Raw genomic sequence first — 23342 nt, 5'->3', positions numbered from 1 at the left:
GTACTCTGATAACTGCTACTGCGTGTCTCATTGTTTTGGTCTTAAAATGTTCGTTTTAACCCTTCACACAATTCTGGTGTTTTTTATTTCACTATTTTGTCTGTAAATACATTTCTATTCCTAATATGGAGCTAGAATGGTGAGCTTCATTTGATTGGAGCCAAAACTTATGGGTGACATCACACTCTCTAAGTCCATTTCTTTACACAGTCCAACCAATCATTCCTCATTCATATAAGTGCTCTCTCTCTTCCCCTACATCATTTGACTGCCTCTGCCAAACGCTGCAGCCCTCCTCTGTCCCTTGTCTCCGCTGATCTCTCATCGCCTCATGCATTCTACCTGTTGAGGTCCGAGTGCCAAAGGTATATGCAATAAACCTTTCACCACAACTCACTCTGTTTATGTCTGTCCTAAATTACACCATAGATGGTACAGCTGCATGGCAATCACATCAAAATTTGTTGAAAGTTACAAACAGATGTAAAATCATATAAAATCTATATAAAGCTGGCATCTGGCTGAGCTTTGCAGTCATGACCCGGTTAATAGCGGCTCCCTCTCAGCACGTTGCCTTGATCTGTTTGTCTCAGCTTTTGTCTTGGCACCTCTCCTTGGGCTGCCCGTGTCCCGCTGGGTAGGTTTCAATGGGTACCCTGAACTCTGGGGCAGCTGATCCTCTTGCCCAGTCTGATGCTAGGCTAAGCCCTCATTCAACATTTCATTTAGTGGCACTGCCTGGAGAGAGGCCTGACTTTGGGAGTGGGCTTGAAGACAGCTCACAGAATAGGGAGTGATGTCTCTGACCTGGAATGCTTTTACAAATTTGTCCCTAGTCCTTTGTCTGGATCTGGGAGAAAAGCATTTTGAAGTGGAAACACTGATTTAACTACAATTAAATGTTTTGTTTTAGGTGAATGGGGAAAACCAATGCACCCAGAGGAAAATCACAAACATGGGGACAAGTTTAGTTTAGATGCCGAAAGTACATTTTTTAGGGCAATTATTCAGAGCGGTATTAAAAGTCACATATTATATTTCAAGATAAAGTGGATGTTAGTCTGCCCAACCAATAGCCACATGGATCTATGAGTATCATATCACCAGTGTTGGGAAGGTGACTTTTAAAATGTATTCCCCTACAGATTACAGATTACATACCCCAAAATGTAGTTTGTAACGTTATCCATTAAATTACTTAAAGTGAGTAATGTAATCTGAATACTTTGGATTACTTGATTTACTGTAGAGAAGCAAAGATGAGGAAATCATAATGTACGATGTTTTGTCTGATAAAAGACAATAAAAAGCCTGGTCTTTACTTAATGAAATTAAAAATATTATTGATAGAAGAGGAGGAGACATGGTCCACACAGCATGATTTAGTCCTGTTAAATCCTGTTTGAGACATAGTTTAGACCTGGTTTTAGTCCTGGTTTTAGTCCTGGTTTGATCTGGTTTAGTCTTGGTTTAGATCTGGTTTTAGACCTGGTTTGGACCTGGTCTAAACCAGGTGGTTTAGACCTGGGGGGGATATAGCCCAAAATGTGAAAACATTTTCATTTATTTCAACCAAGTAACTGTAATCCAATTACCACTCACTGAAACAGTAACTGTAACTGAAAACAGTTACTCATAATTTGTACTCTGATTACATAACTCCGGTACATGTAATCTGTTACTCCCCAACACTGTAAATCACTGCTATATCTGCCTGATTATAGCGCCCTTGCTTGAACTTGTTACGGTAGTTAATGTTTTAAGTCTCAAATATAAATGTAATTGTGTGTACTTGGTTCTGTCTTGTTTGGTGTGTAGAATCCCCAAATCCCCCATTGTCTGTCTGTAAGGTTTGGGTTATGTAAACTGGGCTTTATTTAATTCATGTTCTTAACGAAGGATATCAGGGATTAGATTTCTTCATAAATGCTCTGTTGAATCCTTGCGCCTGAACTTGCATTTGTTTACAATAGTAGTACTTTTGATCTAACTGTTAACTGGAGACATATACTGACTTACACTGAGATCTTCAAAACTACAAGACCAAGTTGTACTACTCAAGTATATTAGTATTAGTAGGAATAGCCCTGTCACGATAACAAAATTTTGAAGTTTGATGATTGTTGAAGATGATAAATGACAATATTGAAACTAAAGTATGCCACTGACGCAAAAAACGCAAGAGCAGATTTATACCATAAGATAAAGATTATAACTATTTTTTATAGTTTAAAAAAAACATGAGCTGCAATAAAAACACTTTGGTACTTAATCTGCATCTGTAATGAGTCATAGAAATGATTAAATCAACCTTTTACAGTTTAAAACTCATCATGTAGACAAACAATGACCACAAATTTCCCAGTAATGCAAAGAAAATATCCATATGATAAATATTGCCCCCCAAAAATATTGTTCCATTTATCATGTGTTGAATGATAGTCAGTGTTGGGGAGTAACAGATTACATGTACCAGAGTTATGTAATCAGAGTACAAATTATGAATAACTGTATTCAGTTACAGTTACTGTTTCAGTGAGTGGTAATTGGATTACAGTTACTTGGTTGAAATAAATGGATTACACTGTGGTATTTTCCTGTTTTTACATTTTGGGCTATATCCCCTTTTTTTTTTTTTTTTTTTTTTTTTTCTCTGTACTTTCACTCATTGCCGGACACTAAACCAGGTCTAAAACCAGATCTAAACCAGGACTAAACCAGATGTAAACCAGGTCTAAACCAGGACTAAACCAGGTCTAAAACCAGAGCTAAAACCAAATCTAAACCAGGACTAAACCAGATGTAAACCAATACTAAACCAGAACTAAACCAGGATTAAACCAGGATTAAATCCAAGACTAAAACAGGATTTAACAGGATTTAACAGGACTAAATCATGCTGCCCGGTCCGTGTCTCCTCGTCTTTTATCAATAATATTTTTAATTTAGTTCAGTAAAGTCTGGGCTTTTTATTTTCTTTTATCAGACAAAACATCTTATATTACAATATCCTCGTCTTTGCTTCTCTACAGCAAATCAAGTAATCCAAAGTATTCAGATTACATTACTCACTTTAAGTAATTTAATGGATTATGTTACAAACTACATTTGGGGGATGTAATCTGTAATCTGTAGGGGAATACATTTTAAAAGTCACCTTCCCAACACATGATAAGTCTCTATAGTAATTATCGTGACAGGCCTGTGTAGGAATGTCTTTTAAGTTGTGCATGGGTACTCCTGACTGTGCAGATTTTCATTGGGTGTGTTGTTGCTATGTTGTGCACATTCCCTATTCCAGCTTTGACAGATGGGCCCATCCAGATACACTACAACAACAAACACGTTTAGGAGTCACTGACAGTTTGCTGGAGGAGTCTTTGCCTTGGCTGTGTGTCCACGTCACATAGTCTCCCTTTGTGGCTCCTTCCACAAAGCAGTGTATTGGGGCTCATCATTCAACTGGAGTTTCTAATACAAATAATCACATGGACTGACCACATGCTGCAGTCCACCAGTGTGGCCATCTGACAGCTGTCCGTCACAGAGCCTCCACAGCGTTATTAAATAAAATTGGATAAATATAGCGTATCTAATGCTATTAATGCATGCTTATTGATGTAACCTCTATGTTAAATTTAGCTGTGGCTGAAAGGAAGGGCAGTATCAGATTCCATAGGGTGAGTGTTTAAAAAGGTCTGGAGAAGATGTTTATTTTAAGACCCAAAGGCGGACATGATTGTGGCTATACATGTTTTGGTCTCCGGACTTCTTCCTCAAAAGCCCCTCTGGAATGTTTGGGAGAGACAAGTCGTAGTAATAAAAAAAAAAAACAACACACACATAATACACACATAGGTTCCATACGTCTGGCAAGATTAGATGTTGAGATTAGAAAAGTTCATTAATCATTTGTCATTTGAAAATCTTAGTTTCAACACATAACAGTGGCTGTGGTTACAAGCACATTCAAAATCAGATTATCAGATTTCTTTAAGAGTTATATGATTATTAAAATGAACAGCTAAATCATCTATCTTATATCTTTCTAATCATGGACCCTCTGATCTGATTACTCACATCAGACTGTGTGGTTTGCATGATACTTCAGAATTTTAATGGTCCAGAAATCAGATTATAATCAGCCACAGCCATTTTTTCACTGTTTAGGTAATTACAAACCATTACATTTCATGTATGCCCAGTGCTTGTCATGCTACATTTCTTTTATTTATATAAAAAAGTGACTAGCCAAGCACTGCTACCTGCATTTTACAGTTTTACAGTTGGATTACCTTTACCAGCCAGGAGTTTGTTAAATCAACACATATAAACTTTGGCTTGTCTCAAAGTTTACTTCTAATCCCAAACGATGAGAAGTGGTCCTGGAGTTTGGCTGAGACCTCACTGTTTGTCCAATAACAGCCGACTGCCACCCTCCACTGCCTCTCCCCACAGATAGTGCAGGAGTGTGTTTGTCTATGGTGTGGCATGGGGCCCTGTGCTGTCTCTGTGGTGGCCTCTCTGCCCTCGGCCTGTACGCAACTGTTGAACCCGAGTGAACATATCAAACAAACACTCCAACGCAGCGCTGCAGGGAGATTGGGTTACTGTCGACATGAGGGGACGTGCCCAGAGCTTTGTGTTCGGAAAGGTGCACACTCCAATGACCTTCTAATGGCTACGGTGATCTACTGTGAAAGACGTAAGGGATGTATGAGAGATAGCTCTGCAGTTATAATAATAATGTTTCAGTATTGTGTGAAGATATGGCTTTATTGGTCTGTGCTTGTCTATTTTGGTCCATCTAACTTACAACAAAATGTATTCGTGCAAAAGTCTGCAGCAGCTGTTGTATTAATGTGTAGACAAGACCATAGAGTGATTATTGTTGTCAGAATCTTGGTTTTTGGTTCTATTCTTAAATCAACCCATTTAGGGATACACCGGTATTGTGAGTTTTAGTGAACTGGATATCAGCTTCCAAGTTATCAGTTCAGCCAATGTCCCATTTTGGTGTATAAATTGGTGTAATAAGATGATTTACTCCCCAGTGTTGGCCCAAAACATGTCATAATATTAAACTTTTGTTTGTACAAAGCTGTTCTGTTACTAATAAATTATATGAATGATAACTGTTACAAAACATATTTGGATCATTTTTACCATATGCTGTTTGTGATTAAAGGAAATAAATTATATTGATCGGTACATGCCTAAACCAATTAATCTTTCCAAACAACTGTTTTGTTGGCAGGTTTGTCAGTGGAGTGTGCTCTATAGTTGTTGTTGGTGGTTGTTAGTTGGCACAGGCAGAACAGTTTCACCTCTGACGCTGACTAGAGGAATATACTTTCCTCCACTAATAACAAAATATGTATTAAAAAAAAGTTTACATTTGTACAAACATGTTCTAAAAAGTTATTCTTATTTGCCATATTTCAGTTTTGTCAATTCTGTCAAGAGAATCCTATCATTATTTGCCAATCTAATAACAATCTCAAACTTGGTTTGAAAAATTGCAGTTTGATATTTTTCCCAAATCTTTCAGCCCTAATACCCTCTTTCTACAGACAAGGCACCCTACACAGAATAAGCAAGAGATGAAAGTCCATTGCACATGAACAAACATAACCAGCAATACTGAAATTGTGAAGCCATTTGTCTCTGCCTGGCCATCAAAGAGGTCTATTGTTGCATGCTCAGAGCTCTCGTGTCTCTGAGGAGGTATTAAGTCGTCAGCACTATATGACGGACACTCAGTCGCACTTGTCTGGGATGTGCAGGGTCGAGTTTCAGCCGTGTTAGTGGAAAACCATCAGATAATAAGAGTGGCTGTAGCTTGGGGAATGTCTGCAGAGTGTATATACTGTCAATGTCATTAACACTTGTGTATCCTGTCTGTCTGTGTGTGTGTCTGTGCAGAGCTGAGGTCCACCGGCACTGCCCATCACTTTGCTTTCCTCCTCAACACCACTGACTACCGCATACTGAGGATGGATGAGGACCATGACCGCATGTATGTCGGTAGCAAGGACCACATCCTGTCTCTAGATCTCCATGACATCAACAGGGAGCCTCATATTGTAAGTTGTGTATCACTTGAGCTGATGATTTATGTACTGTCTGTCGTGTTGGATCAAGGCAAGGCAAATGTATTTGTATAGCACAATTTGTATACAAATTTATTAAAATCCTTTATAGATTAAGAAATACATTAAAATGACAATACAGACAATTAAATATATAAATAATCATAAAATTAACATTAAAAGAAAAGAGTGCAGAAAAACCTTTCATTCATGCACAGCTAAACAGAACAAAGTTTTGAAGAGGCCTGTCTCTCATCTTCAGGAAGACTGTTTCAGATTTTAGCTGCTTAAAACTGAAACATTGATTCCCCATATTTAGTCCTGCCTCTGGGCACCAGCAGGAGGCCAGTCTCTGAGGTCCGTTGAGTGCGAGGTGGTTCATATAGTCAGAGATGTATGCATGATGTATGTACACATGGAGAGAGTTGTACACAAGCAGAGCTTCTTTAAAGTCTATTCTCTGAGCCACAGGAAGCCAATGCAGAGACCTGAGCACAGGACACATGTGCTCGTACTTCCTGGTTCTGGTTCCTCGTGAAAAATATGGACACTGTCTTATTTGTCCCACAGTGTATAGATTAGTCACTCAAATCCTCAGTGCTATAAATTCTTGTTACCTGGCTGTATGCAAATATTGCTATGTCTTGACAATAAGAAATCATGGACAAACTCACACACTTTTAGTCCTCAGTCTTCTTTTTTAGGGTTGTAGTCGACTAGAAGAATTCATGATCAATTAGTTTATTAAAAAGGAGGCTTGGCAAACTCTCAAAACTATGAAGTATCTCCACCCAAACTGCAGTCAAAAGACTACGACTACTATTTATTCACAACAAACTAATAAATACTAATACAACTTCTGGTTGATTAAGACATAATTGACTAAAGGCCTACATCATTAGTTGACATGAAGTTAATACAAAATTCCTAAAAAGCCTATATGCTTACTAAATAATACTAAATTAAATATGTTTTTTTCTGACCATTTATGGTTGTTATTTTATGGTTTGTTAGATGTACTGTAGTTGCAAAGTTTTACAAACCTTTGATCAAATTGTTATATAGTATAAACACAATACCTTATTACGTTAGTATCTCACACTAACATAGTTTCACTTACAATATGTACCTTAAAATACAAAGATTTCCCCTGTGTCAAATATTGAATTGCATACTCTTACACCAGCCACCTTTTTTTTTTAAGCAAACTCAATTTGAGTTTTTGTTGGAACTCTCTTTTTCTCACATCACCTTGTTAAAACCATAATTAAGTTATGACAATCCCTCTAGGACTAATATTGGTCTGGCTGGATATCCCTATTGCAACTGTAGCCTTGGTATCCAATAAATATCAGCGATGTGTGACAGGTTAGGCTGAATAACCACCTCATTTCTGCATTTACAGATCCACTGGCCAGTGTCTGAACGCAGAAGGATGGAGTGCCTTGTGAGTGGGAAGGAAGCCAACGTAAGTAACTGCTCAAACCTCGGTAGAGCTGTTTATCAGACATGATTTAACATAAAGTCAATGTCATGTCATGAAATAGAATGGCGCTAGCATGTTTTAAACTGCTGCAAATAGATTGTGCTAATGTGAAAGTGTCATTAAATAGTCTTTACCTGTACAATTGGCACTATAAAAAGCCTATTTCCCCACTGTCTGGCCAAGAAGACGGAAATGATATGGTCTAGTGACAGCATTAATGTAATAATCTGCATTAAAAACTGTTTTACTGTAAAAGTGCCATTTTACAAGTGAAGTGTGAATATAATGGACAGTTTAGTGAATTACGTCTTTATTTGGGAACAGGATGAGTGTGCAAACTTCATCCGTCTGATCGAGCCATGGAACAGGACACAGCTGTACGTGTGCGGGACAGGAGCGTACAACCCTGTGTGTACTTTTGTCAACCGCGGACGCAAACCACAGGTGAGCACAGTATGGAGAAATATGTCGAAATTGTAATTAAATATTTTGGGATTGAGATTAAACAGTCACATAACAAGTTAAACTATACTAGATCTATTAAGATACAAAGCTAGATTCCAATTTCTGAGGCTGTATAGTGCAACGGTATCAAAACAAATATGGTTGCAAGGAAAAAAGAAAAAAAAAAACATGTCAATGACTGAAGCATTAAACTTAATCTGAGGTGAGAAATTTGATTTTATTTGTAAGTGGCAGATGAACATTGAGCTCCTTCACTTTCCATGCCTCATTAAAAAAGAAAAAAAAGATTACACATGCTTGGTTCTGGCGTGAGATGCAACAAACGGCGTGGAGACCATTCTGATATCCCTCTGTATAAAATATAGATATCACTCTGGATTTGGTAATTAAAATGTATAACAGGGTGTATAATCAATAAGTTTTAAGACACATAAAAAGTGGTCTATTCTCTTGGTACTTTTGTATTTCACCTTACATCAGATTGACTTTACAAGACTTTTGCTCCATCATTAGTGCAGCTCTCAACTCCACATCTCCAGGTTTGGCAGAGCAGAGCCTGACCACCACACAGCTGTTGTCCCCAGTGAGCATTTAAGGCCATACTCTGTTTAGTCTCATAGCACTTTACCAGGAGCACTTGGATTACTTAAACAGGGTCAGCCATTACTGCATTACTGCTTCTTGATACTCCCTCTAAACACCTCACTCTGACTTAAATATCCCACTTCTCCTTTAATCCTGACCAGGGGAGTTGAGAATAAAAAAAGTGCACATTCTGCTCCATCACAGCAGCAGTGTTGAGTTTACCTTTTGTGCTCCTGGGCTTTGGTATTATTGTATTCTGTATTTGCTCACCGGTCCTACACCAGCCTACATCATGGGTTGGAGAGTGGGGAAACTTATTAGCTGCTAACAGAATGTTCCAGACTTAAGGAAACAATGTACGTACACATCAAGAGAGTACTTTTTATATATGTATAATGTTTTTAATTTAAATTTTAATTGTTTGATTGAGCTTTGAGATGAGAAACAATGATCTCTTTGTCACTGCAACATTGTCACATTTCTTCCGGTGCCGTATCTGTTGAGGTTGTTCACACAGATTTCAGTTGGTGCGCCCTTCTCACTGGTGGGGAAACTGGTAACTGGTGTTGATGTGTCCTGTTATAGAGCTCGATGTATCTGCAGATGGCCCAGGCCCGGGGGAGGGCTAGCCGCGCAGCAGAGCCCAGCGCGGTGCACGAGACTCTGGGAATAAAGGTGCGACGTGGGGGCCTCGCCCTGCTTTCAAACCGCGCTCGTACTCACCAGCAGCATGCTAACTCACTCCATATTCCCAAGCATGTCCATTTGATCATGTTAATTACTGTCACATTGTCTTGTTTCTTGACTTCTTTGTTCATTTGTGTCTGTTTCATGTCATTTTTGTGCATTTAATTTTTGCTTTCATGTGTAGATGATTATTTGAAAAAAATGGAAATTTCTCTCATTAAAATAATTATGATAGTATTATATTAAGATATTATTCCAAACACATTCACATTTGTAAAATAGTGGCCCACCATGTAAAACCTTTTTTATGTCACCTGAAAAACATCACAGCACATCACTATAAACTTCAATCTCTTTACAAGGTATTTATTACAATTGGATTGCACAGTATATGGATCATCCGCTCTTCCCTGATCCACAACTGACTGACAGTCACAGAGATGCCTCCATTTCTGTTCAGGAGAAGTTCACGGGGGGTTGGTCCTTTGTTGTACTCGGTGAGGTGGGCCAGAGGACGTGAGCACTAATTCACCCCCTTGACAAATGCTTTCTCCAATACGAGTTCCCTGAATCCCAGCTGTTGTGCATGCAGCTATGCCATGAGCCCTGAGCTCTAGTCACTCCGCTGCACTGTACCAGATTACATTGTCAGCAGTGGTCCCAGCAACCACAGCACTGGAAGCCTGGAAATGTGGCATGCAGCGTATTATGACACACTGTCACAGCAGAGAACCATCGCATAGATTAGATATTCCTCCTTTTCTCTGCATGTATTTTTCTGTATGAACACTCGCTCATTATTCAAATACTTTTTTCCCATCAGGCCACGGAGCTCCCACAGGGTTAGAGAGCTGCTCTGCTCTAACTACACATGGGAATCACTGTGACAAGATAAAGACCACTGAATTTATTGCTATCTCGCTCTGATTTTCCTATTTCAGGAGGAGATCTTCCACTTGGAGCCAGGCAGAGTGGAATCGGGGAAGGGAAAGTGTTCATACGATCCAAAACTCAACAGTGTGTCCGCCCTGATCAGTGAGTATAAGAATAGTATGAGAATAGTCTGCTTAACCTCTCAAGATATAAAAAAAAAAACATTTGTGTTTGCTGTTGCTCAATAATATTAAGTGTGTAATTGGTCATATTGTTAAAAAATGATTTCATATGAACTTTTCTCAGTGTTCCCTCAGGTCAAACTCAAGCGTCCTTGCCAGTTCCCACACAATTTTACTTTTTAATGTTAATAAAAATAAGTGATAAAATAATTGATAAAATGATAAAGCATTGGGATTTTGCCATAGCAGTTACCAATTCAAAACAAAATATTTCTTTTACACAGTTGTCTACCCTTCTAAATGAGACACCTTGTTGATATTAGTCATTTACCCTAGGCTTCAAACACATAAACATTAAGGAGCGACACTACTACTGCAACTAAAAGATGCCATAAAGTGGAGATGCTGCATTATTTTTCTCACCTGTCAGTGGCCACTGTTGTGTTGTGTGCTGTCCAGTTCTCAGTGGGCATGTGCCAAAGTAATGAGGGCAGTTTTAGAGCAAGCATTTCATAAATTGTGCCTTTTTTAGCTGCGTGTTAAATCAGCCAAATCATGGTGTTTTAATTGGCTCCCAGTCAACGGCTATGCACATTCTTCAACCATTTAGAAAGGTTGTAAGAGTCTATAAACTTGTTTCTTTGTAAAAAATGACCAACTTTAATAGCCTATACAGCACTGTTTCTCAGTCCGTTAAAACAATATCGGCGCACATAAATCTTCCCAGGAAGTTATTAGGAAACTGCAGGCGGCCCATATTATACAATGTTTTGCTGCCCCAAATTTGCAAACATCCTCTACCAGTGCTCCATAAAGGCATAAATAATGGGACTTGTGTATGTGGCTGCTTTGTTAAGCCACAGGAAGGCAAGGTGTTGGTATCCAGCTGCTGCCAGGGAGCTTTGAGCAGGTGGGACTGTCATAGCTGAGAAATAGTCTGAAAAACTGTCCTCAAACCATTCTCCTCAATGTCATGGTCGTCAGGGGAGATTGATGGCGCGTCGTTAAAGCATGTGTGGATGGAAGTCGATGTAATGTGCTAGCCCATGGTCAGTATGCTATCTATTGTCAGGATTCTTAATCTTTATCTACAGTAACAACAGTGTCCCTTGTGTGATGCTAACTGGTGGAGCAGGGTGGTGTAGATTCATCTCGGGCTGTCACAGTGTTAATGTGGGGAAAGCAGAGGCTGATTTACTCCCATAGCACAGAGAGATCGTCTTACAGGGTGGCAACTGTGAGAAAAGTGGGACTGAGGGGGTGACCTTGAGCAAATGGACAGAGGACAGCAAAAATAAGAAATATATTAGTAGTAGTGTAATGTGTAAAGTAGAGGTTTGTCACTACAGTAGATATTTCAGCTCAGGGTGTGAACCATGTAAAGGTACCAGGATGCCCCTATTTGAATCTGAGTCTTTTTTAAATTGGCTGATTGCAAAAAAAGTCCCAATAAATAAGTATGAAGAAAATATAAATGATAATACTGAAACTAAATTATGCCACTGACACAAAAGCTCTAAAGCAGATTTATACCCCAAAACTAAATCTACAATATTCTTTAAAAAAATCATGAGCTGCAATAAATAAACAACAGAATGAAATACTTTAGTATTTAGTTTGCGTCATAGAAGTTATTAATTCCACATTTTATGGCTTAAATCTTATCATATAGCCAAAAAATAACAAAAAAGTTATAATAATAATTCCCAGTGGTGCAAAGAAACTGTGGACACGATAAATATTGACCCCCCCATATTGATGGAAAATGTTCCATCTCTCATATATTGAATGATAAGTCTAAATGACAGGCCTACCTTTTCCTTAATTGCCCATTTTGGACAGTTTTGGACACAAATTTGACATTGTGACCTGGAAATAACAACTGGTGATGACTTTGCCATCTTGCAGTGTGGAGACTGCAGATGTACATTGAGTATATGAAACAAAAGTTGGACTGTCTTGTGCCAAGGGCGGTGCTGGAATAATGTCAGAATGGAGGAATGTAGCTCAAGTGTTTTCTCTCCTCCTCAGATGGGGAACTCTACGCGGGAGTCTATGTTGACTTTATGGGAACAGACTCGGCCATTTTCCGCACTCTGGGGACCAAGACGGCCATGAGGACAGATCAGTACAACTCCAGATGGCTTAACGGTAAAAGTGACACTGACAGTCCTTGAATAGTCTATTTTCAGCAAAATGTGAGCAATATGATACATTGTCATTATTTTTGCTTACTTCTACTATTATCACAATCATTGCTACCTGCTGTTACTGTCTTTATCTTAATACTGCAGTTCTTAAAATTATTACTACTATAACTATAACAAGTAATTTACTTCTACTATAATTTCAGAAGATATTATAAACTTTATTGGCACATCTAGTACTTTGTAAATGATGAACTAGTATTTCCCCATTGTGGGACAAATGAAGGTTTTCTTATATTAAAGCCTATCCAGAATGATGAAAAACTAAGACCATTGCCATAGTGATTAACAAATAAGGAATAATTATTTCTTTTGAATGGGAAAAAGCACTCAAAATGTTGCATATAACAGGTAGCTGGAACCCACAAATATCCTATAGGGTATTTATTCTGTACCTATCTAAAATATAAATTTTAGTAGGGTGTAAAAATGTACACAAGAGTACACAAGAGTACCTTCTTTCAATATTCATTGACCATATTGTCTTTTTCCCACATATTCATAACAAGATAAGCCATGCATGTTCATTGTAACCCAAACAAGACATTTTAAGTGTTTTTACTTCCCCTTCACAGATCCCACATTTGTTCATGTGCACCTCATCCCTGACAGCGCCGAAAGGAATGACGACAAGCTGTATTTTTTCTTCCGAGAGAAGTCTGCGGAGATGGGCCAGAGTCCGGTGACCCAGTCGCGGATTGGTCGCATCTGCCTGGTGTGTACACAGTGGACTGTCTATTTGTTTTTTGCTGTAAACATTAGAAAGGGGAAAGGCCCTGCTCCAGGATGAAAACAGTCCTCAGGCAAGCGAGGCCTGCATCTGAATGTTTATGAGCGCAGAGATAGTGTTTGGCCAACGCTGACGTGCTGGAATCCACATGTGTCTTTAACCTTCCTGTCTACAATGCATCCCTCTGTCTCAGAGATTTGACCTTTGAACTCTGACCTGATGATCTTCTAACCTCTTCGCAATGCTAGACAAAAATATTTGAAGCTTTCAAGCATAAAAAGTCACATCATAACTTCTAACCCAAGCCTTCAGCTAAGTTTAGTCAATATACTACTTATGGTTTTGAGGTGTAAAAACTGCATTTTTCCATGGAAATGTTTCTGACCCCATGACAAACACTGGCCCCCTCGAAGTGTGCTTCACGGTGGACCTCCAGAAACAATGTCTTGTGATTGTTATTCTGCTACACATCTGGATGTTCTTATTGCCATTTTCCACACACACCAACACAATTTGCTCAGCTGTATGTAATTGCACTGTAGATGGGGAACAGCAAATTGTACATAAAATTATTTTGCAACGTAAGGCTTTTAAGGATTTGTAAGGTTTTTGTTTTCATACCCAATAGTGAGTAAGTAAAAACTTCCTCCAATGCTAGGGAGTGCTTATTTGCTAATAGCTTATGTAACTATAACTAAACATTTAACTCACTATTCACTACCTGGTCCTTGGTGACAGATGGAGAATTGTGTATCACTCATCTCATCTCCTCCTTACATCTCCCTGACTTTATAAACCATACATTGGGCTTTATGCTGTGTGTAGGAGGAACCACCTGGTCGATGTATATATACAAGAGACTAAATGAATAGTTTTGGTTCTGTGCCCTCTCGTACAGAATGACGATGGAGGCCACTGCTGTCTGGTGAACAAGTGGAGCACCTTCCTGAAGGCCAGGCTCATCTGCTCTGTCCCCGGGGCTGACGGCATGGAGACACACTTTGATGAGCTCCGTAAGTTCAAACAGCTGATTAGAATGTTACTGCTTTGTGTTAAAGGTGCACTATGTAACTTTTTGTGGTGCAGAAAAGCAACTGCTTGTTTCCATGGAGATGTTTTTGATTCGATTTGATTTGAAACATATCCATTTCCAAAGAAACAATGCAAGTGAGCCTTCAAGTCCAAGTTACAGGTTAGATCTGTGGCAACGCATTTAAGATAGACACATTTTATATCATACTGTGGAACATTTCAGGCAAAGCAATAACATCTCCATGGGAACAATTAGGACCCTCTACTTGAAAAGTTGCATAGTGCATCGTGCATAGTTATTTCTGGTATTTAATCATAAGCCAAAACACATATACATCATGATTTTTGCCTTTTTTTAATTGGAAACTGTGATTTTTATTTACAACTTTATAATCAAAGTGGATCCATGGACTTACAATTCAAAACTGAAGATCTGATTCTCTGCAGCTGGCCCTGTCTCATCATAATCATTGCAAGCAGCAGATTTACATGTGCTTTTATTTTGTTTTTAATACGTACAGAGCAGTAGGCAGGGATGTGGGGTAGGTCAAAACAGAAATTCTCATAGCACTAAGCAGCTGGCTGAAGTATTGTTCTTCTCCTGCTTTTACCATTATACAGGTCGTATGACTGTGAATATACTCTGAACTGAACTGCACTTCATTTTCAGATTAACTTCTTCATGTAGGCTTGAACAGATCAGATCACTGCATTGGAATGTCTGAGAGTTCACTGTCCCTCTCTGTCACCCATCTAAAATAAAGACACAGTAGTGATAGCCCTGGGATTTCTTCTGTTCTTAAGCTCCAAGAAATGACTGATTGCTATTGCTGTTGATAATTGTTGACACTCACCCAGACTTAAATATGAAATGTGTTGACCTGTCACAATAAAACAGTTTGAAACATGTATAGGAACAAATAAATAGCTGAAAGAACCGATAATTAGCCATAGGTGTTAGTTATTCAACACTCTACAGTTCAAATCTTATTATATTACAACAAAAATACCCATAATGTCCCCACTTTTACGAATAACATCTACACACATATTGAGTCCCAAAATATATTATTCCAGTTTTCATGGATTGAACACTTAGGCTGCGTTCAGACTGCAGCCTGAAGTGACCCAAATCAGATTTTTTGGCCTCTATGTGACCTGTATCTGATCTTTTAATGTCAGTCTGAACGACACAGATCAGATTTTTTTCAAATGTGACCCAGGCCACTTGGATCTGTGCTCCTGAAACTGATACATATCTGATCTTTTGACATGCGACTTCAGTGTGAACGGCCAAAGTGCATTCATCCACCTACATGTTATCAACAAGCCACAAACGTCACTATTCTTCGCTGAAGTAGGTGAAAATTGTTAATGAACTCTGTGTCACTGAAGTGAAGCACATCACCACTCACCACTCTTGGCTCCGTCTCCACATCCACACCTTCCTTTCAACGGACGTCGCTGCCACTGTCCCACAAAACACCACGACCAAAAACCTCGTCCTTCTCCTTCTCAATCTCCTTTAAAACAAGTCAGTTGTTCATGTTGTAGCTCCGGTACAAGAGGAACTTTAAAATCTCCAGGTGCTCAATGCTGCGTCCATGTTTGGACAACTTCCGTAAACACAGAGCACGCTCACTGCAGTTGACGTCATCGTGTCCTCCAGTAGGGGTGTGCAAAGATATCAAAATATCGATATATCGTATCGCTTAACTTTATGATACAGAATATCGTGGGCTGCTGTATCGATATATCACCAAGAGTATTTTTTGGTGTATTTTACTCAATTATTTTGTCACAGAGCTACAATTTTGTTGTTTGTTTGGTGGAAGGAAACTCGTTCATGTGACAGATTTGACATTTTCACTGTTTTATGATTAAAATGTTTGTGTTTCATTTTAACTTTGCACAAGAAGTGGTTTAACAAAGTCTTTTAGTGTCACAGCCATGATTTAGCCTTTTTTATTGAACCGTATCGAATCATTTTGAAATGAAAGTGCACTGTATCGAGATATGTATCGTATCGTGGACTATGTATCGAGGTATGTATCGTATCGGCAACTTCTTAACGATACCCAGCCCTATCCTCCAGTGCACATGCGGGACACTTTCAGGCCATTTAACTTTCATACAGGGGATCCCATACAAGTCGCATTTAATTGGAAATGTGAACGACTTCGCAAAAACATCGGATTTCACAAAAAAATCGGAATTGAGCGTTAAGCCCTGCAGTCTGAACGCAGCCTTAGTCAATAAAGCAATTATCACGACAGGCCTAGAAATATGTCTTCTCTGCAGGCCCGTTGACAGAAATTTCAGGGACTGGGGCAAGAAACCCCCCCCCATCTACAGCCCTGCTTCTCTGTTTACTTCTGTCAGATTAGAAAACTGCTGCTGAAATGTTTTTGTTTTGCCGTTTTTATTGGATTTTTTGGAGCCCCTTGATGCTGTTGGCACTGGATTGTCAGGATATTGGTAGGATTGGTCACTGGCAGAGCACTGCGGGGCTGGAAAGTGAATGAGCGGCGACAGTCTTGACACTCGGGACGTTTTGGTAAAGGAAACTTCCCAGAGAGACGTCAACTTTACCAGGCAACGCTGGAGGGGATAGTAAAGCGAATGTGAACGGGTTTTATAGTAATGGGGCCATGTTTACAGTCTGTTTATGAAGCTTTTAAACACGCACTATTTGGTTTCATTGGTGAACACAAACATAGAATGGTAAGAAGGAAATTGTAGACAAACCTTGAAGCAATACCAAAACTATTTCTGCATCAAAAATCAAAGGATATTGCAATATTTATAAGAAAAAAATAATCGCAATATGGGATAAAGGAGTTTTGTTGCGTAGAAAATTCTACTTCTTTACTGGGCAGGTAGTAGAGGTGTGGTCTTTTCATTGATTTATGAGTCGATGGTGTTTTAGTCGATCAAACTTTGTATTAATCAGCTAATCACTTTGTTTGCATTAAAATTTGTTATATGGAGCAGTAACAGAAAAGAGAAGTTAGTGAGTGAGTGAGTTTGCTGGTATTTATATGTAAAAAGGCAGATAAATTCATGATTCACAAAATTAGTCTGTCTTTATATAAATACATTGTTTCTTAGTATTTTTTCTGCATACATTGTTGTTTTGCAGATGTGGTCTTGTGGGTGCAGTTGGGTCATGTACAGAGAGGTAATAGTTTTGAGAGCTTTTGCCATGTCCCCTGTTTAGTTAACTAATCAGTCGGCAGCGTGTCTTTTGACAACCAAGAATTTAGTTAGTTGACTGCAACCCTTGCAGGTAGCAGGCTGTATTTAACAGGTTATAAGAATACAAATTCAATGATGAAAATTTGATAGTCCAACGTTTTTGGGGCTTTTTTTGTTTGTTTTTTTCTAAGCAAACATGGAGAAAATAGAATCTGGTCTTGCTTAAGTCATCACGGTTCTGTTGGCAGAGCTGTTGTTGCTTCAGATGATAAAAATTCAAAAAATTCAGTATAAACTTAGAAGAACAGGCATCTATTAAAAAATGAAGATAAGTACTAAGAAAAAAATTGTGAGGGGTTAGTATATGGAACCACCTGAGTGATGAATTACAAAAGTGTGATGCTGTAGAAGACTTTAAAAAGGGTATAAAGCATTTTGATAGCTAAAGAGCTCTGGAATGAATGAATTATGGATACATCTGTGTTTGTTTTAATTTATATTTTGTCACTTATATACACAGTAAGTCGTAAGTGAGATTGTAAATGCAAACTTGCTGTTCATACGCTGCTTTCTTTCTTGGAATTCTGTTATTTTATGACAGGGTTAGACATTATAAGTACTTTTTACTTCAGCCTAAACCCTTTCGGTCATGAACAATGGGGTTGTAGTCAAAGTTTTTTTTTTTTTTTATAGTGCTGCAAAATGACAGGATAAACTTCTACTACTGCTATTATTAAATCAGTGGCCATTTCCCTTAAATATTGATCCATCTCAGCTATGCTCTACCAAGGTTTTGACCACTCGTTGTAGTGAAGGTAGCCTGTGGACAAGTGTGACTTTGTTGTACCTTGCAGAAGAAGAAGGATGTCTGGTGGTGGCTTTACTTGTCCAGAAATGAGCGTATGGCTGTAGGGAGTCCTGCGGGAAAGAATCGTCCACGCGCCTCAATGGATCATTCTATCTGTACAGTGTTCTGACAGCTAATTCCTCATGCTAGTCTATATGGGACAGCATACATAAATCTGAATAGTACTTGCTGTGTCTAGCACTGGTTCTTTCACACATACAAGAGTGGTATATAGACATATTTTTAGCTTCTCCCCGATGCCCTGCACTTGTTGACTTTTTACAGCACAATCATTTCCCTCGCCACTTCCTGTTCTAGAGCATACTCTATTTTATATGGAATGTCCTTGTCCCACACTAAAGCAGAATAGTCGAGCAGAAAAGTTGCTATTGCTGGAAAACATTTTTAAAAAATCATTTGTATTTGGCAAAAACCTATTAATTTACAATGCTGTCACTTCAACAAATCAACATCTTCTCATGTTGTATATTGTGAAATAATACCTTAAAACATTATTGAAAAACATATATTTTTGTTTGTTTTGTTGATTTCAAATAACAAATATACATTGTTGTTGAAACCACTAAAATTGAGGTCAAGAACAATAAATAAGAGCCTCTATCATGAATACAGATGTTATTTTGGGACACGTGTACTGTATTTTAATTTTGGGAACATCAAAACATTGTTTAAACATTGTCTAAAGCACTGTCCAAAGCTCGTATCTATTAAATAGATTTAGTTTAAATGCAAAACATGTAAAGCAGGTAAACAAAATCTCATGTCTGACTAAAAGAAGTTTAGTTTTAAACTAAAGACAGAATGAACCTTTGCCAAAGAAAGGGCACATCTGTCTGAGTGATGCCTCCTTGAAAAACTCTTGGTTTGTACTGCAACAACACAGGCTGGAGCTTGGATGTCTTTTGGGACAGAGGAGACGTTTCCTTTCTCTCACAGTTGTAGACATGAAGGATGGGCCCAAGGTTCCCCTCTCTTCATGTTTAAATGTTCACATCTTTACCCCAGAACGCTCAGGTTCCTCACCGGATATGTCTCTCCAGTCTATTCCAGTCTAGACTGTAGAGGGAAACTTACTGCTTTGTTTGGATTTGGGTTTACCACCAGTATGTTAAACCTCTCTTGCTTCATGGCTTTAATTTATAGCAAAAGGGAATGGATGAAAACAAAAACAGAAACATTTAATTCATTTTCCAGAAACAAAAGCGTATTCAAGTGCTGGAGAATAGCACGTTCCTAGAAGTGGCTGCTAAAAGTCATCTGTGACAAAAGCCTTTCTGAGTGTGTAAATATTAGCAGGGCCTCTTGGCGTGAATGCACCAACATGATTTCTCTCTTCTCTTTGCAGGAGATGTTTACATACAGCCAACACAGGACACAAAAAATCCAGTCATCTATGGAGTGTTCTCTGTCTCCGGGTTAGTGCCGTTCAACAGCCAGTAAAGTGTAATAAATTCAGCTGCATTGAGAATGAATGGTAAGACTTTTATGCCTTTCTTCTCACAGCTCTGTGTTCAAAGGCTCAGCAGTCTGTGTGTACTCTATGGCTGACATCCGCATGGTCTTCAATGGACCTTTTGCCCACAAAGAGGGTCCCAATTACCAGTGGGTTGCCTATACAGGAAAGATTCCATACCCTCGTCCTGGGACGGTCAGTATTATCACACCATATACCAAGAGTCTCTACATTCACCATTTATATTCGGTTCATCTACCATTTGTCTTGCCTTACAGACGTAAGGGGGCAGTTACTCATTGTGTTCATTTAATATTAAAGGCCCTTTAATAGATTTTTTTCCCAAGTATTTGAGCAAAAATTGTCTTGCCCCTGTACTTATACAAGTACAGTACTGTGCTTATACAATATATTGTATAAGCAGCTCTTTGGGTCAAAATAATTCTACTGTGCGCTGTCTACATTTCATTAGCATGCTAGTTCTTGTAAGCTAAACTCAGCACAACTCCTCTCTGGTCTCAGAGTTGTAAAAACTCACCACAATGAATAATTAGAATACTCACAATGTGCAACGTATAAGGAATAACTTTGTACCACTGCAAACTGTTTATAATGAAGTAGTTCTGTTTTTCGTGTGATCAAAAAAGTAAAAATGAGGTACAGCACCTTTAAATGCCCTTAAATAATATTTCAGTTTACTCACTTATTTGTGAAACAGTGACTTCAGTTCATTTTCTATCACTGAAAAGTAAGTAATCAAAATGCTGCCTCACAATGCTTGTTTCTTATTTATTATTTCATGGAGCCCTGTGTGTATCTTCTTTATATCTACATATATTTATGGTGTTTGATTCTGTCCTTCAGTGCCCCGGAGGTACTTTCACTCCAAACATGAAGTCAACTAAAGACTACCCCGATGAAGTGATCAACTTCATGAGGAACCACCCAACCATGTACAACTCTATCTATCCAGTGCACAAGCGCCCCCTGGTGGTTAGAACCAATGTGGACTACGAGTTCACCACCATCACAGTGGACCAGGTGACTGCAGCAGATGGCAACTACGAAGTGCTCTTCCTGGGAACTGGTATGTGTATATTTTGGGTCGTAGAAAAACAAAGGTACAATAGTGAGGTTCTTTTTGATTGACAATCACATGTCTTTGATCACTTTAATTTGTGCATGCCAGTGTCACAGTGAATAATGGTTCAAAATCCCAGACTCAGAGATAAAGCCCACGTAAGCAGCGGCCTGTCTCTTCTACAATCATTTATCATTTAGAGCATTCTTTGTGCCTCTGCAGACCCCATCACAGGGTGCCTTTTCATCTGTGAACTGACTGTACCTGCAGGGCATGGAGGGGCAATTACTTCTCTTAGAAATACCACTAGTTTTCAATTCATATTTTGTCACATGGTCGCTAATAGCAATGTTTGATGGATGTGCCACAACTATAGTGATCAATGGTCAAAACTAAAACAATGGACTATCACGTGGTGCAGGTTGTTTTGTTCTTTGCCCTGTTTCATCCACAGTATTATTTCTTATGTTTACTATAAAAACATTTCGTTGTTCATGCCATCACCATTTAAAACATTCTCCTTTACCAAAATTATCAAAATCTTAGCGTATATGATCCCTCTAAAGCAGTCTTTTTGTTTATTTGGCAGCTTTTCAGTCCTTTATTCAGAAGTCAGAATATATCTCACGTTTCCCACCCAACTGGGACACTGGATGAATAGGAGAAGTTCCAGGATGACAGAAGTGGTTTGTCATGGTGATAGCAGTGAATAAAGTAAAACACGGCTGGTTGTCACTGAACTTTAACTAAAGTGAGGCACATGACCGAGGTGGAGTAGAGAGCAGTGGATGGGAGGATTATAGAAATGAAATGCGATGTTGACAGAGGTGGCGGGTGTAAGCTGACAGGTGTGATGTTGTGATCTGCAGACAAAGGCACTGTGCAGAAGGTCATTGTGCTGCCCAGAGATGACCTGCAGACTGAGGAGCTGGTGCTGGAGGAAGTGGAAGTCTTTAAGGTATGTACTAAGAGAGAAACGGAATTCAGATCTCAATAATATCCAAACATATTCACTGGTGGCACAGATCTTTTATTTATTTATTTATTTTGTCATTAATTAGGTGCCTACTCCCATTACAACAATGAAGATCTCCTCTAAAAGAGTAAGTTGATTTGTTTAATTCAAAGCTATTGCTAGACATAATATAAATTTTTTGTTACAGATACAATTTTAAAACCTTTAATGTTTAGTTTAGGCTAAATATTAAGACTTGTAAGTATGTTAGCATTAGATCTAGTGTAGAATTTCAAGGATTGCTCACATTATTTTGTCTCATAGCCTAATTACTTAATATGTGATCAAATTAAGACAAGATAAATGCATAATATTTACAATATAATATACAATATATACACAGCTGGCCTATAAATTTCAAACATCTGCTAATATGAACTGAGCATGAAGACCTAAGTGGAGTATTTTTCCAGATGATTCAGGCATGACGCATTGTGCTTTGAAAATCTTTTCTTTAAACAGCAACAGCTCTACGTGTCATCTGCCATCGGCCTGACCCAGCTGGCCCTGCACCGCTGTGATGCGTATGGGGAGGCGTGTGCAGACTGCTGCCTGGCCAGAGACCCTTACTGCGCCTGGGATGGCAAATCCTGCTCCCGCTACTCTTCCTCCCAGAAGAGGTGAGTACCTGCAGCCTGTTGGCCTGTTAGTGTGTCAGCATGAGCCCCACTAATAACAAACCCAGGTGGTGTGATGAAACCATGTGTAAGCTTACTGGATGGCTCTGTGGCTGCACTGAATTTTGTTCTAATAATATTATATTAATCCAAAGAATTAGATCAACTAATGTATGCATTTTTAAATGTCCTGTCTGTATGTGATAATATGCTGATAGACATAGACATGCCAGCAACGATAACAACTATTTGATGAGATCATTTGTTGAGATTCCTTATATATCCTTATATTCCATAAGAAACTGAATTGAATTGAAAGACTGAGAGGCGAAATGTCTTCTGAAGCTAGTAGTCTTGATCACTACTTTTTGAAATATGTATAACTAGAAAATAACAAATTTGACTATATACAACAAAAATGACTATAGGTGAGCATCAAAACAGAGCCCTAGGTTAGACCCTGCAGAAAGTATTTCTAGAGGCAGCATCAGCACAACTAGAGGTAAATTGGAACAAAAGCATTAAAAGCAAAGAAAATCTCTTTGGACTAGTTTTGAAATGACTTTACTGTTGACTGTATCAGTGAAATGGTTTACTGAATGGCTTTGGATGGCTTTGCGGTTGCTTTATGCTCTTTTTCTCTCCTTATTCGGCAACACTGGTCTGACCCCTTTAGACGAAGCCGGAGACAGGACGTCAGGTACGGGAACCCCATACGCCAATGCAGAGGATTCAATTCTAATGGTACATATCTTCTTAACATCATTTGCA

The 23342-nt window shown here is 38.7% G+C and overlaps 1 protein-coding gene across 2 annotated transcripts in view; it reads left to right on the top strand.

Moving 5' to 3' along the window:
* sema3fb (sema domain, immunoglobulin domain (Ig), short basic domain, secreted, (semaphorin) 3Fb) overlaps positions 1-23342 on the top strand; it is a 78270-nt gene that overhangs the window by 51265 nt on the left and 3663 nt on the right. The window contains exons 3-17 of one of the 2 annotated variants that reach the window (XM_055160564.1): positions 5926-6086; positions 7498-7560; positions 7903-8022; positions 9214-9303; positions 10257-10350; positions 12402-12521; positions 13153-13292; positions 14206-14320; positions 19751-19820; positions 19909-20053; positions 20723-20945; positions 21809-21897; positions 22001-22042; positions 22417-22574; positions 23248-23315. In XM_055160564.1, coding sequence (XP_055016539.1) covers positions 5926-6086; positions 7498-7560; positions 7903-8022; positions 9214-9303; positions 10257-10350; positions 12402-12521; positions 13153-13292; positions 14206-14320; positions 19751-19820; positions 19909-20053; positions 20723-20945; positions 21809-21897; positions 22001-22042; positions 22417-22574; positions 23248-23315 — 1698 coding nt within the window. The remainder of the gene's footprint in view (positions 1-5925; positions 6087-7497; positions 7561-7902; positions 8023-9213; positions 9304-10256; positions 10351-12401; positions 12522-13152; positions 13293-14205; positions 14321-19750; positions 19821-19908; positions 20054-20722; positions 20946-21808; positions 21898-22000; positions 22043-22416; positions 22575-23247; positions 23316-23342) is intronic. The other variant, XM_055160565.1, reaches the window with a different exon arrangement.

This window comes from Boleophthalmus pectinirostris, unplaced genomic scaffold, assembly GCF_026225935.1.
Source record: "Boleophthalmus pectinirostris isolate CB_2022bp ecotype Guang Dong unplaced genomic scaffold, ASM2622593v1 HiC_scaffold_3, whole genome shotgun sequence".
Taxonomy (NCBI): domain Eukaryota; kingdom Metazoa; phylum Chordata; class Actinopteri; order Gobiiformes; family Gobiidae; genus Boleophthalmus; species Boleophthalmus pectinirostris.
The sequence above is the reverse complement of the archived record's forward strand: the minus strand, read 5'-3'. Positions and strand labels throughout refer to the sequence as shown.